This window comes from Trichophyton rubrum (genome assembly GCF_000151425.1).
Source record: "Trichophyton rubrum CBS 118892 genomic scaffold supercont2.18, whole genome shotgun sequence".
In the NCBI taxonomy this organism is placed as follows: domain Eukaryota; kingdom Fungi; phylum Ascomycota; class Eurotiomycetes; order Onygenales; family Arthrodermataceae; genus Trichophyton; species Trichophyton rubrum.
The window spans coordinates 37,501-50,705 of NW_003456411.1; the positions used below are offsets into that span (position 1 = coordinate 37,501).

Sequence of the window (13,205 nt, forward strand, 5' to 3'; positions counted from 1 at the left end):
CCAATGCAGGATCACTTATCGGTCGAATCGTCCCTGGATGGGCAAGTGACATAATCGGGCAGTTCAATGCCATGTGTCTTGTTACCACGCTTTCCGGTGTTTTGGTTTTAGCCTTTTGGCTTCCTCTAGAGTTTCATACCTCCTTACCTGGTGTCATTGTTTTTGCGTTGCTGTTTGGGTTTGTCAGTGGGGGATTCGTCAGCCTGGGGCCTCCCTGTGTTGTTTCGCTTGCAGACGATCGAGTCGATGAAATTGGTGTAAAGCTTGGTGGTTTCTGTCTCGCAATTGCTCTAGGTGCGTTAACTGGGCTTCCTATCGAAGGTGCCATAAAGGATAGAGAAGGGGACAAGTTCATAGGCTTGATGTGCTTTGCAGGTGCTACCATGTTCCTTGGTGGATTTTGCACTGGAATTGCTCGAGTAATTAAGGGAGGCTCACGCTTGATGAAAAAGGTTTAACAGTCTCTCTCTTATATATTGTTTAATTTCCTCTGATGATACTGTGCCGCTATTTCAGTCAATCTACAGTTGTTAACAATTAATAAAACTCCATCATTATTTCCTGGTGTTTCCCAGCTGTTTTTCTCTCTCTCTCTCTCTCTTTCTTTCTTTCTATATTTTTTTTAATGATTACAACTAACTACGTAGTGACGTATAACTTGCTGACTTGTATTTCGACTAGGTTTTCTGAGACTGTGTGGCAGTTGACCAGCTGTATTTATCAATAGATGTACTCCGTAGTTTGAGATAATTTATTGTCATCAGACGATTATAGCAACCGAATATTTACTAATAATATTTATTTACGGAACATTTCTGTCAGCCCTATCACCTACTATCTAGACAAATTATTATGGGCTAGTAAGGCCTAGGTAAATATTCTTCACAGTTACGAGGTTGCTATTCTTGCATTCTATGGACGGCCCTTTCAAGTAAAACTAGAATACCGCGCCGTCGACGCCGATGTTATATACCCCGAAGACTGCCTCATTTAATCGCCGACGAACACAATTGGTACAAATACATGTAAGAAATCTTGATATTTATGAGTACAGAGTGTTTTGGTAATAACTGAGTCCAACGAAGTGGACAAGTCATGGAGAGCATGAACCTCATCCGTTATCCTACCATAGACCTTTTACCGTCCGGTATTGGGGCTATAACATTGCTACTGCTGACTATTAGCATCGTTCTGCTGTCTCCAAATGAAATAGCAGATATTCTGGTTAATGTAAGTCTACTAAGCAGTCACTGATATGAAGTTAGGTACTGATAGAAACCAGGCTTTCTCAACCTGTACTCATCGTATATATGATGCAACCGGTAAAAGGGTAATGACTGGGCCTCGATATAAGTTTCCCAATGGCCAGATGGTAGACAAGTTTTTGGATGCCAAAAACAAAAGCTGGGAATGGGAGAAGAAATATGGAAAGACTTACCGCATCTGGGCGGCAACTATACCTGAGGTGTATGGATATCCTCCCATTTGAACATAAGATATGGTACCATTGTTAGAAGGGAAGAAGGCTAACATTCTCCTTGGTTGTTGGAAAAGCGTGATAACCGACCCAGCAGATGTTGAGGTTCTATATCGTCAATCTACCGACCACCTGAAAGCATCTCAGGCAAACGCAGGCTGGCTCCTCACACAGCTCCTCGGTTCCGGTCTTGGGCTTATCAATGGAGCCCGATGGACTGGCTTACGAAAGGCACTCGACCCAACTTTCTCACACCAAGCATCCATGAACCTTCTACGAGAGAGCCTCAATGTTGGTGCGGCAGAGTATGTGGCCGATATTCATAAGTTTGCGTTGCCATGCAAGCAGGGCACAGATGGAGATGAATTTATAATCAATGCCACGGAATCTCTCCAGCGATATCCGTTCTTCGAGGTGGCTTCAATATTCTATGGTAAGATGAGCAAGGATGAGCAAGAACGGCTCTGGGAGCTCGGCCGTCGTTATTCAGAGGTGTTTGCGTCAGTTGTGATGGGTGGCATCCATCGATTGAAACTAACAAAGTACCTCAATACAGCCACCTGGAAAAAAACGCGGCAGTACCAGGAGGCCTGGCACCAATTTAATAATGACATGTACAAGTCCCGAGAAATCAAGGATCCTAGCTGTGCAATAGTAACTCTCATGGATGCGGCGAAGAAGGGAGAGTTGACCCAGGCTGAGGCAAGTTGTTTCCGTTAATAGCATGACAAAAAGACGTGATATACACCACCTTTCAGCGCGATTAACTTTTTATTTTGCAACAGGTATATGACACCGTTGCAGAGTCGACATTTGCCAACCTTGATATTGTCACCCACGCCATTTCCTCATGTATCATCCTCCTAGCGGACGCTCCCAATGTCCAGACAGAACTTTTTGCGGAGATAGAAAAAAATAAGGGGAACAGTGAGGCATATATACCGCGAAAGGACACCCTCCTGCATCATTGCTTGATGGAATCACTGCGTCTCCGGCCAGTGTTAAGTGAGTCTGACTCTGAAGCAAGTGTGATGTAAACAGAAACTAACTTTATGGTTATAGCCTTCACGTTCCCTGAGAACCCTCCTAGAGAGAAGACCTTGGGCGGTTTCGTTATCCCCAAGCACACCACCATTATTGTTGACGCCTTCGCAATCAATATACGCAACCCATTTTGGGCCCCTGATAATCGCTCATACCGTCCTAGCAGGTTTGCAACTATCAAGCAAAGCCAGGTGAGACAGCCTAGTCTGTGAGTTGTATAAGGTGTTTCATCTCAGTTTTGACATATAACCTTTCTAGCTTCGCTACAACCTAGCAACATATGGGTATGGTCCGAGGAAGTGCCTTGGGCAGCATATTGCCGATAAGATCATCAAATCTGTTGTATACCACCTGTTCAGCAGGTATAAAGTCTCGCTAGAACCAATGCAGGCGCTCGACGGAGAATTCAAAGTTGACAAGACAAGCTGGGTAGGACTGTATGATGTCAATCTAAAGTTGAAACCGAGGGTAAGGGGAGTGGTATAGAGTGATTTGGCAAAATATTGCTTCCATGCTACATCGATAAAACGAAACTAGCCGAGTTGCGGTTGAAATTTGCCAATATTCCCGTTCCGGAGGGCCATTTTTGCGAGAGGATTTAAACTGTAGATTTAGATAAATTGCCGGTACAGATTTCAAGTAGAATCATGGCCGGACCTGAAGGGCACATCATAGGCGGTATACTAAAAAAATATACACCGAGCTTCTCTTCGGTGAATATATAGCGACATATTGAGATTAGGCCGTGCCGGATGATGGAGAGAATATCTGCCGACGGCGAATTATATATATCATCTGGGTTTGATCTCGGTATAACCATAACGGATGGATAAAAAACAAGACAGCACTATAACGGAAAGCATGGCACAAATGGACGATAATTGCATCAAAGAAGCACTGCTAAGCCGGCTTTCATCATCGAGTGCCGTGGTTGTGCAGGCAGATTCGGGTTGGAAGAATGCACTGAAAAGGTGGACGGGTATCGAGGCAGACCCCAGCAGCAGTTGTCCATCCTGTGAATGACAATGACGTTATAGAAACTGTTAGTTGGGAAAAAAAAAAGAAAGAAAGAAAAGAAAAAAATATATATCTCGTTGCTCATCTGGGTGTGCTTTAAATGAGTTTCTGACTGAACTTCTAGATCTCATACGCTGTCGAAAGTCGGAAGTAATTCGTGTCAGAGGAGGCGGACATAGCAACGGCTTTTCAACCGACCAGCAGCCCTGGAATGTCCTAGACCTCTCACAGATGAGAGATGTTTCAATTGATATAGAGAAAAAGGTGGCTATTGTTCAAGGGGGTGCAACAATGGGCGATGGATTGAGAGCTGCTGCTTCAGAAGGGCTAGCTATCGCGACGGGGACGTGTAACGAGGTCGGCTTGGTAAGTTAAGTACATCACCGCATGCATACCAGTGTGTGTCTGGTGTCTGCCGTTAACAACAGGATGCAGGTTGGGGCTGCTCTAGGAGGTGGTATCGGCCGTTTGCTCGGACATTATGGCTATGCAGCAGACACAGTAGTATCAATGCGAGTTGCGGTGGTTGGAAGCAGCGGAAGGGCACGGATAGTTGAAGCATCGCGGGAGATCAACCCGGACCTCTTCTGGGCCCTCCGCGGCAGCGGCCATTTGTTCGGAGTAGTCGTTGAGGCCACCTTTCGGGTTTTCCCCTGGCAGCATGAGACATGGCATAGCTGCCTTGCATTCCAGCCATGTGATGCCGGGCGGGTGGCAGAGGCAGTGGACCGGGTCAGCTATCGCGGAGGGATGCAGGGCCGGCTGGTCTTTTGCGCCCCCAATAAGCAGGTAGGCGGAAGACCTACCATGGATAGCAATGATATCAGGAAGAGTATAGTTGAACGGATGCTGATGGAGAATCCTCCCCTCTAGCCGATTGTTCTCCTGCAGCTGTGGTATCTGGGCAACCCCGAGGAAGCTGCTGAGAAGTTCGAACCCTTGCTGGGACTCCCGTTCATGGCAGACCACCCGCTGCATTCGATCGGGCGTCTGATACCGTACGTGAATCTCAACGACTCCAGCGAGAGGATCTGTTCCTACGTGGGGAGGAAGAACCTGGCAGCCTTCGGTATGCGGAGCATCTCAGAAGCTTCATGCATGGCCGCTCTTATGGTATATATGGACTTCATCACCCAGTACCCGGAAGCACTAAGGACGCACATTCTCACGGAGTTCTACAGCATGGACATGGTAAGTGAACTGGACCAGGACGGGGAGGAGACCTCGATTCCCGGAAAGATGCGGCGCGAAGTGAAGTACTGGGTGATGCCCCTGGCCTGGTACGAAGACGCCGCGCTGGATGATGCATGCGCAGGACTCAACCGGGCTGTTAGAGACGCCTTTCTGACGAATACGGATGGTAGCCGAGCTGAGAGTATTGCGTACATCAACATGCCCTTCGAGAGGGAGGCTGCCAGTAATGTCTTTGGCGATAAACAGCATCTAGAAAAGCTGCGGAGTCTGAAACAGAAATGGGACCCCTTGAATATAATTCGGGGTATAGTTGGTTTTTGTTAGAATTTGGCAGCTAACTAGTTAATCTTGTTTAATGATGGAACCTTGGATCCCACAAAAAGGGCGCGATTGACTCGATAAATAACTAGATGTCAAAACAGAAGCAGCAGCAACGAATATGATTGGTTAAATCAATGATGAGAACGAATATACGGATGCGTAAGGTGTTCCAATTGAGCCTATCGAGGTGTAGCTACATGAAGAGTTTTCATCACCGTAAGTACGGATGCGGGCTGACTAAGCTACATCCTGACACTAGATAACTAGTTAATGGTGATAATTGGCCCACCGCTGCCTTCGTCGTTACTAGTGATGTGACCAAGCTGCCACCCTTTGGAGATTGGAGATGAAAGCTATTGACGTCATAGTAGCCATTGAGTTATTATTGACGTTTATACCTAGTAGTTGTTATAACTAGAGGTTGTTATCTTCAAATCCTGTAAATTTTATGTAACTAGTAAATTTTAGCTGCACACAAGCGAGTACTACTCGACGCTGCTTTCTAGTTATAACCATGAAGAACGCTCTGCTTTACCGCCGCTGCGGCCGCAAACGCCGGAGTTCCTATCCGCGGGGGCCACTTTGCCCGTCGATCCTGGCCCGCTATTTCTGCTGGCTGTGCGGCGCGCCGCTGGAGTCCTGCGCTGCTACATACAGAATGAGCCGCCCTCAGTTGTGTATGGGAAGGAAGAGTGGTACTCTGCCTGGACGAGGCATCAATCGTACCGCTCCTTGCGCAAGCAAAAATTCTCTCCTTGCTTGCCTACTTCGCATCTCAGCGGTTCACTCGGGGGACAAAGAGCGTGGGTTAATCTTTTTCGTATGAGTACGTAACTAGTTCGTCGTTGCTACTGATGCTCGTTATGGAACTTGGTCTGACTTGAATGTTTGTGTCTAGTTATATTCAGCAAGAATGACAAGCTCCTCTCTCAGGGCTATCATCTCTCCGGAATAGGCTACACGCCTGGTGCCCGCACCTTGAAGGGGAGACATATTCTCAGTCTTCGAGATCCAGCTTCTGCGTGTATCGGGTTTACCAAGGAAAATTCGGATGCCTTGAAGGTGACCCCGGTGCCACATCCATTTACTCCTCATGATTCTGATGATGATAATTCTTCCCTTGAAGGATATCCCCTCCATTCTCGATGCTGGGATCTCATTCAACATAATATTGGGCCTGTGGCTGGTTTTAAACTGGATCTACTTGTTGCAGCATTACGGAAACAGTGGGATGACTTGATGCCTCAGCTAGTGGCGGCATCCACAAACTATTACTCGCCCCTCTATGCAGGGCCGTTTGATTACTTTTTAGCCGGTCGCCTCGGGCATTCAAAGGAATATCGGCGGGTACTTGCATTTCGGGATTACATGCATTGGGATAATAAAAGCTTTCCCCGACAGCCAACGTTGAGCTTGCCAGATCCTGTATTTATACCGGAGTTGGATTCATTATTCCAAAATTGCAGACAAAAGTCATCCCTTATTAGACGATCCTCAAAGCGGATTCTGACTCTTGATTATCGGCTTCCATTGGAGATACTGATGTGTATCGCAGACTATCTTACTACCCAAGAGCTATATACCATGCTGACTGCATTTGAAGAGGAGTTTCCCATAGAGTATTGGAAGCGGCAGATTCCGGTTGACCTCTTTTTTGAGCTGAACTACGTTGATTCGGAATCTTTTCCCTGGGCATTCTTTGTGTCTGAAGTTCTGAGCCAGAATCTGCATGAAAAATCCGGTGAATTGTGGAACAGAATGCATATTATGAAATTGTTGGCCCCGATAAAAGATTACATGTTACAAGACAAACGGTGAACCTTTTCTCGTCTTAATAGTTACATTCAAAATGCGTCCTCAACTCTGAAGCTCTTGATATCTCCATGGAATAAAAAGTTGTCTATAGTGTATGGAGTATCTCCCGCCTCTAACACGTTCTCTGCGTTAACTCGAGTGTGTATACAGCGGCCACAAAAGAACGAACAAGCAAGGTAAACAAACCACAAGAATCTGATTAAAAAGCACACGCGATCTCACCGACCGGTCACTAAGGACCTACACGTAATCGGGAGCTCTCAAACATTAATGGTTCTCTCGAACATACACAAGCAAATCCTGTATGTCCTGGCACTGTCTTTCGACATGAAGGTGCCCGTCATGAAGCGCCGTCAATTGTCGACTATCCTCGTCAAAGAGGACAAACTGCGCCCATTTCCCTACTGCCACAATCCCATATCTGGGGCGCTTTCTCTTGGGCTCAAGATGCGGCAAGTAGTCCAGCAGCTGAGCTTTAGCTCCCTCCCAGGCCGAGTCCTGTGTCTCCTTTCTAGGAGCCTTCGCTTGCACAACAAGAAATTGTACCTCATAACATTGTTTTCCTTGTTGGATAAAATGGAGACCAAGAAGGTCTGTAACCCCCCTGGGGAAAGACCCTGGGCGCGAATCATATACTCATGTTCTGCCTTAAAAACTGATGCTAAAATAGCTATCCAGATGCCTGTAACGACCCCTTCGGCATCGTCTTTTCGAAGTCTTTCAAGTGATCGTTTTATCCCGCGAATTTCAAGATACTATCTTTTGTGTTAAAAATCAAAATTTTGGTTACATGATACCCAATTACTTACGGTGTCAGTCTGGCGTTGTTGAGTGGGAAGATGAGCCATGGTAGTAGGTTTTGGTATCGTTCCAGACAGCAGCTGTTGGTTTGAGATTGGAATATCAAGATGATAAATTCTGGGATACAGTCTTGAGCTCTAGCTATGTGGCTTCTTGATGGGTGTATCGAAGGGGCGCGTTATATCCTTGAGGTTCAGATTGACTCCTATTGCTAATTTTTGCTGTACTTTCTATTCAATCTCTCTTTGAATTTGATAACACATTTAATTTTACTATTATTGGATATATAAGTGCACTAAATTGCTGAATATAGATGTTTCTCCATATTGTTTTATCAATAACAGGCCAATAACCTGCATTGTTGAATGGTATTGACTGCTTATAGCCTTCACCTCCTGAACTCATATCAAGTTCGGGGCTTTTTATGTATGATAACTCCAAAACAGGATAAGTCCTAGTAAATGAATCAAATAGCACTATAAATACTGTCCCTGGTGTGTTCCTGGACCCTGGGCATCGTGATGAATGTGTCTACCTTAATGGCCTGCTTTCTAGATACCTTTTATGAAGCCCCTAATACGTTAGTCGACGACTTTAGTAGAGCCAAAGACACCTCTTGCCTTTATATTAAGCGGCTCGACAAGACCATCGCTAGCAGTAGCCCAACCTGGGTATGTTTAAAGGCCGTAGCTTACTAGTATAACTACCGGGGCGCAGGGTTGAGTTTGGAGATCGAGTGTCACGGAATTGGAACAGCTATTGGAGACGATAGTCAATCCAAAAGCATCCTTGAATGAAGCAGGGCCGCCAATGTTATAAGAGATAGCTCTAATCTACTTTCTAGCTTTAATACTGCGAATTGCGTGAGTTGTCTCCCTCTCTATATCTTGACATTGTTGTGTTTGGGACGGTTGATATTTAACTACCGTTCAATGGAGATGTATGCTAGGTCGTTGTTCGTTGTAAGGTCATCGATTGCCTGGCGGGTATCATCGGCGCCTCTTCCAGTATCAAAACCTACTCATAGACTATCAGTTGCAGAAATTCAAAAAATCCTAGGGAGCATCTGCCTTCTTCATTACAACCCTTAAAGTCAGCTTTGATTCACTGAGCCATAGGGATTTTAACTTGGTAGGGCCCCCTGACAATATCTCAATTAAAAATAATATATTTCATTATATATAGAGAGGGGTATAGATAGCCTGTTTAGATTTTATAATCATATCATTTCAGGTGTATAGTTTATTTGGGTTGACAACCTGTTTCTTCCCGACTAGACTGATATGCCCGATATCAAATTGCATTCTCGAATCACCAATCATTCCTGGAAGGGACCATAGCTGGTTGCTCTTCTCTAGACCCTGAGTACTGGATAGGACATTCTTATCACGAAGTTCCTCACCAAAGTCTACTCCGAAGCGAAACAAACTGTATCCATCCAGTGTATCAGACCAGCGACGGCCAAAGCCATACATCACGCCCAAGACAATACATCCTATGGCCCAAATTCCCAGAAGTATGGTCGAAACCACCGGTGGAACAACCCCGGGTTCTAGAACCTTTCCACGGCGAGATGATGTCAAGTTTGTGTGGAGATAGCCGCCATTCAATCCCGTAGCACCATCGTACATCAGCTGCAAGCCATCAACAGCGTGGGCTTGTAGAACCGACTGTAATAGAACCTGTGGCTGTACAAAATGATCATAGCAGGCTGAATTGGAAAGGATATAGGGGAGGGGTGAATTGGTCGACTCGAAGATTTCGGTATAGCGGCCTAGCAAAATGGATATTGCAGTGGCACCAAATCGAGGTTGCTTGGCCTCATATTCAGCCGCCGACCATATTGGGCTGGGTGATTTTTCAAACTCGCTGAAGGTACTTGTTCGGGAGTCCAGTTTGGCGGTACCGAGATCTGATATGCGACGGCATTGGACTCCAATAGGGGGAGCCAAAGTGATATTTTCATTGAAGTGATCGTAAGCGACGAAGGAAACAAAGTCCTTTACATTAGTATAGGTGTCGTTTGACCAGTCAAAGAAGGAAGCATTACGCTCAAATTTTCCGCTGGGAGTCCGGATGATAGGGCTGCCCATGCCTGCGACGGTAGGTTTGAGGGTATAGTTGAAAGTTATTCTGTCGTCTCCGTCGTACGAACAAGGGCGACGAACCTGCCATAGCGCATACTCCAAGATCTCAGGCTTGCCAGATTCGAAAGTAGGCTCAGAGCCGTCGTACGTGGACGAGACGAAGTCATGGCTCACTCCCATCTCAGTATATGCCCAAAGATTATCTCCACCGATTGACTGGCTGCTGTTGAAGAAGGTGATGGTTGCACCAGAAGGTGTCGCGAGGGTTTTATATCTGATAGCACCGTCGACCATACCAGAGGCATTAGACTTCAGAGCTGGAGATTTCTGGGAAAGGATTGTGAAGTCCGAAGCTGACTGGACCATCGAGCAGCTATACTGAAGCCGAAGTCCCCAGGCCTTACCACCGATAGGCGTCGCCGCCTGCGGCCCAAGGAAGAGCTCGGGAATTCCGGGGTTAGAGGAAAGGGAGTTTGGCAGCGTGGTTAAAAATTGGAAGTTCTCACGATCGACCTGTGGAGGACTGTAGGCGATACCAATGCCCGGAATCACTGCGGATGCTGTTTTCCAAACTGTCCCGCCTCGTTTCTGAGTTTGATAAGGCTCGCGGCGATGGAAGTTGCTCCATTCACGGCCAACGACCATCGGCGGCGCCGACGATTCGATATACCCGTCTGCGAGTTCCATAGACAAACCGGAAATTGGGAATGCGACTAAAGGCACTAAGCTTAGCACGGCGAGAAGATACCATAGTCGGCCTGCGAGGTTCTTTTCCATGGAAACAGCCCGTTGTATGCATTTCATCCATCCTCCTGGCCCGGCCCAGGTGCTCCCACTATGCATCAGGAGCCGCATTGCACTCTTTGGCGCCCAGAAAGACACTTGTAGCATAGCAGCTTCGACGCCAACAAGACCATATCGTGAAATGTTCAAACCGAAAACACCAACCACGAACCAAGAATAGTAAACCCATGTTCCATCGCGAGATCGATATTTAACAGTATCGGTGTCCTTGAAGAAGAATAGCCAAATCATTAAAAAGTAGATGAAAATGATGACCGGGCCTAGGATCAAGACAAAGGTAGGGAACCAAAATCGGCGCAACGGGTATCCTCTCGCGGGGGCATTTAAATCCGTGCACGACGGGTCAGGACTGCTATCTGGCGCTGTGGAAAATAGCTGAATAGCAGATTCACCAACATTTTCCTTCGGGGCCATGGCGAGGGTTTAGACCGTACAGTCGCCAGTGCACACAGTGGTGATACGTCCCGGTCTGGGTATTATGAATACAAAAATCCTTTATCTTTCCTTGGCTCGTTAGTAAATCGTTCGCCAGTGCGTTTCATTAAATCGTATCGCGTAGTTGATGCTCAATAACTACACCAAGGGGATGTCCTGTCAACCAGCACCTGTAAGAGAAATTAACAAGTCGAGAAGTTTTCATGTTGAAAGGTGAAGAATTGGGAATTTATATCCAGACGCTCGAGCTCTCGGCCCTCTCTCATTTCCCGCTGTCCCCTGCGCCTCTCGCCCATCTCAACCCTCCATTGGTGCCCTGGAGCAAGCCAGGGCCAGCTCTGCATGCATGACGCTCGTTGTTTAGTGGGTTATACAGTCACGGCCCCGTTGGTATCTCCTGTTTAACTATGGGGAGGCTTTCGAGATACAGCCTAACTAATTCAACTTCTTCTCTCCTCCACTTATGATATGACTCCATTCACATTCACAGAGCTAAGAGACAAATGAGGCTGTCCGTGAGCATCGTGGGGAAATTAGTTGCTTGTTGAAGGATTTGGGTTTCGTATCGGGGAGACAGAATCGCGTTGAAGGATCAGCTACTCTATAACTAACGAGTTAGTTAAGTATTTAGTTGGACTTTTTACAGGTCAAGTTAGTTCAAAGTTTCCACGTGCTTAATTAAAATCGTGTTCAGTTTTTGTATTAACTATTCTATTTCAGTACATCCCCATCCGGTGTCTCCCATTTGAGACCCGGTTATGCACGCAAAATGCTCCGTTCTCCAATGGCATAAATCATCCCGTTCCAGACCCCGTCCCTCCCCATCTCACCAGATTCCCTTCCCCTCAAACCGTTGTCAGCACCAACATCCGCAGGGCCACTTCCTGCGCTGCTCCCAAAAGCCGTTCCTCTGCACTCCTCGCACCCCCAGCACCCCCAGCACCCGTTGCCGCCCAAGCCCCAGTTTTCTCCCCTCTCTGAATCTACATCCACAGATGAACGGGCCCAGCAGTCCGTAAAGAAGCGAATAGATCTTGGATGCCCGTTCAGCGATATCAAGTTCCTTGATTTAACAGGGCTCCAGGACTCCGAGATTGAAGCTTGTAACGATCCCGCGTGCGTGGTCGAAGACGATGCATCTAAGCAGGCTCCTCGCTCAGGTTCGTTCGCCCGCTCCCCAATCTCTCTTGATTTCTCCGCTCCTGCTCCAGCGCCTTTTGAGTGCCTGCGTATCCTCCCAGCAGTTTGCTAACCAGTCTGCAGTGCCCCAGCTATCTCTAAAGCATTTCTCAGACACCGAATATGCACAATCCAAGTTTGACGGAAACACAAAGATTCTAGAGACTGTCGAAATTCCAAAATCCCCCACTCTGAAGTGTTCGCCCGTGGTGCCTGCGACTAGAGACGGGATTAAATCAACGTTCCCCTTGCGCTCGAAGTCGCCGGCAGACGTGACGCCCGGGGGCGCTTTAGGTAGGATTTGTAGCTTGTTCCCTTCCCGCTCCGACCTTTCCCGAAGCCACCACCTCTCTCTCCTTGCGTAGCTGACTCTCCATCCGTGCCCTAGCGCCTATCCTGATCGACTCAGATGACGACAAAACCGATGTTGAAGGCCCGCAGGGCACCGCAGGCCATGCGCGCACTGAGCCACTGCCCGATTGCGATGCTACGGAGACTCGTGCAGCTCCCCGCGACGAGGATGAGGGGAGTCAGCAGATAAAGGGAGAGCCATCACCGTCACCGTCGCCATCATCACCTCGGCCGCTGCGCGTGGTGGCAGTGGAGGTTCCCGTCCGCCGTGTCACCCCGCACGTCCCTTCCAGCCAGTGTCCATCGGCCCCCATCGCTCGGGAGGCAGACGATAACGAGGGTGACGGCGACAGTGGCTATGTAGACAGCGAGGGCGAGGACGATGCTGCGGCAACATCAAAGCGGCGGAAGGTCGCCATACCCCCGCCGTCCGCCCGTCGCGCACCCTCGAGCCCGTCCTCCCTGCCGGCGGACGCCATTATGTCCCTGACGCTTGGAGTCAGCTCAGTCGTTCACCCTTGTATCACAGAACATATACAGGCATATGCACAGGCGAATGAAAGGGCTGCAGGTAGCGTGGTGGACACGTCGACGCTGGGGTCCAATATCATCTCCGCCGTGGTGGCCCACTTGATGGGGAGCCCAGCGGTGACCGGCAGTATAGCTACCGATAGACTCGG

The 13,205-nt window shown here is 47.7% G+C and overlaps 8 protein-coding genes across 8 annotated transcripts; 6 read left to right on the forward strand and 2 right to left on the reverse strand.

Moving 5' to 3' along the window:
- Positions 1 to 71: 71 nt before the first annotated feature.
- Positions 72 to 580, forward strand: TERG_12726 (uncharacterized protein; the record flags this gene model as incomplete). The annotated part of the gene is made up of 1 exon (XM_047751641.1): positions 72 to 580. The coding sequence occupies one exon, from the start codon at positions 72 to 74 to the stop codon at positions 456 to 458; it is 387 nt and encodes a 128-aa protein (XP_047607597.1). The 3' UTR covers positions 459 to 580.
- A 918-nt stretch (positions 581 to 1,498) lies between these two features.
- Positions 1,499 to 2,197, forward strand: TERG_12727 (uncharacterized protein; the record flags this gene model as incomplete). The annotated part of the gene is made up of 1 exon (XM_047751642.1): positions 1,499 to 2,197. One exon carries the CDS (start codon positions 1,499 to 1,501, stop codon positions 2,195 to 2,197), a length of 699 nt encoding a protein of 232 aa, XP_047607598.1.
- Positions 2,198 to 2,451: 254 nt separating this feature from the next.
- On the forward strand, positions 2,452 to 3,007 carry TERG_12728 (uncharacterized protein; the record flags this gene model as incomplete). The annotated part of the gene is made up of 3 exons (XM_003230816.2): positions 2,452 to 2,482; positions 2,540 to 2,712; positions 2,780 to 3,007. The coding sequence occupies 3 exons, from the start codon at positions 2,452 to 2,454 to the stop codon at positions 3,005 to 3,007; spliced, it is 432 nt and encodes a 143-aa protein (XP_003230864.2).
- A 375-nt stretch (positions 3,008 to 3,382) lies between these two features.
- On the forward strand, positions 3,383 to 5,590 carry TERG_08630 (uncharacterized protein; the record flags this gene model as incomplete). Its single annotated transcript, XM_003230817.2, has 4 exons — positions 3,383 to 3,536; positions 3,663 to 3,904; positions 3,974 to 4,327; positions 4,412 to 5,590. The coding sequence occupies 4 exons, from the start codon at positions 3,383 to 3,385 to the stop codon at positions 5,054 to 5,056; spliced, it is 1,395 nt and encodes a 464-aa protein (XP_003230865.1). The 3' UTR covers positions 5,057 to 5,590.
- A 702-nt stretch (positions 5,591 to 6,292) lies between these two features.
- On the forward strand, positions 6,293 to 6,871 carry TERG_08631 (uncharacterized protein; the record flags this gene model as incomplete). The annotated part of the gene is made up of 1 exon (XM_003230818.2): positions 6,293 to 6,871. One exon carries the CDS (start codon positions 6,293 to 6,295, stop codon positions 6,869 to 6,871), a length of 579 nt encoding a protein of 192 aa, XP_003230866.2.
- Positions 6,872 to 7,135: 264 nt separating this feature from the next.
- Positions 7,136 to 7,716, reverse strand: TERG_08632 (uncharacterized protein; the record flags this gene model as incomplete). Its single annotated transcript, XM_047748986.1, has 3 exons — positions 7,136 to 7,379; positions 7,415 to 7,623; positions 7,678 to 7,716. 3 exons carry the CDS (start codon positions 7,714 to 7,716, stop codon positions 7,136 to 7,138), a joined length of 492 nt encoding a protein of 163 aa, XP_047604979.1.
- A 1,110-nt stretch (positions 7,717 to 8,826) lies between these two features.
- Positions 8,827 to 10,974, reverse strand: TERG_08633 (uncharacterized protein; the record flags this gene model as incomplete). Its single annotated transcript, XM_003230820.2, has 1 exon — positions 8,827 to 10,974. The coding sequence occupies one exon, from the start codon at positions 10,972 to 10,974 to the stop codon at positions 8,899 to 8,901; it is 2,076 nt and encodes a 691-aa protein (XP_003230868.1). The 3' UTR covers positions 8,827 to 8,898.
- Positions 10,975 to 11,764: 790 nt separating this feature from the next.
- On the forward strand, positions 11,765 to 13,199 carry TERG_08634 (uncharacterized protein; the record flags this gene model as incomplete). The annotated part of the gene is made up of 5 exons (XM_047748987.1): positions 11,765 to 11,771; positions 11,871 to 12,155; positions 12,259 to 12,468; positions 12,563 to 13,023; positions 13,101 to 13,199. The coding sequence occupies 5 exons, from the start codon at positions 11,765 to 11,767 to the stop codon at positions 13,197 to 13,199; spliced, it is 1,062 nt and encodes a 353-aa protein (XP_047604980.1).
- Between the last annotated feature and the right edge of the window lie 6 nt (positions 13,200 to 13,205).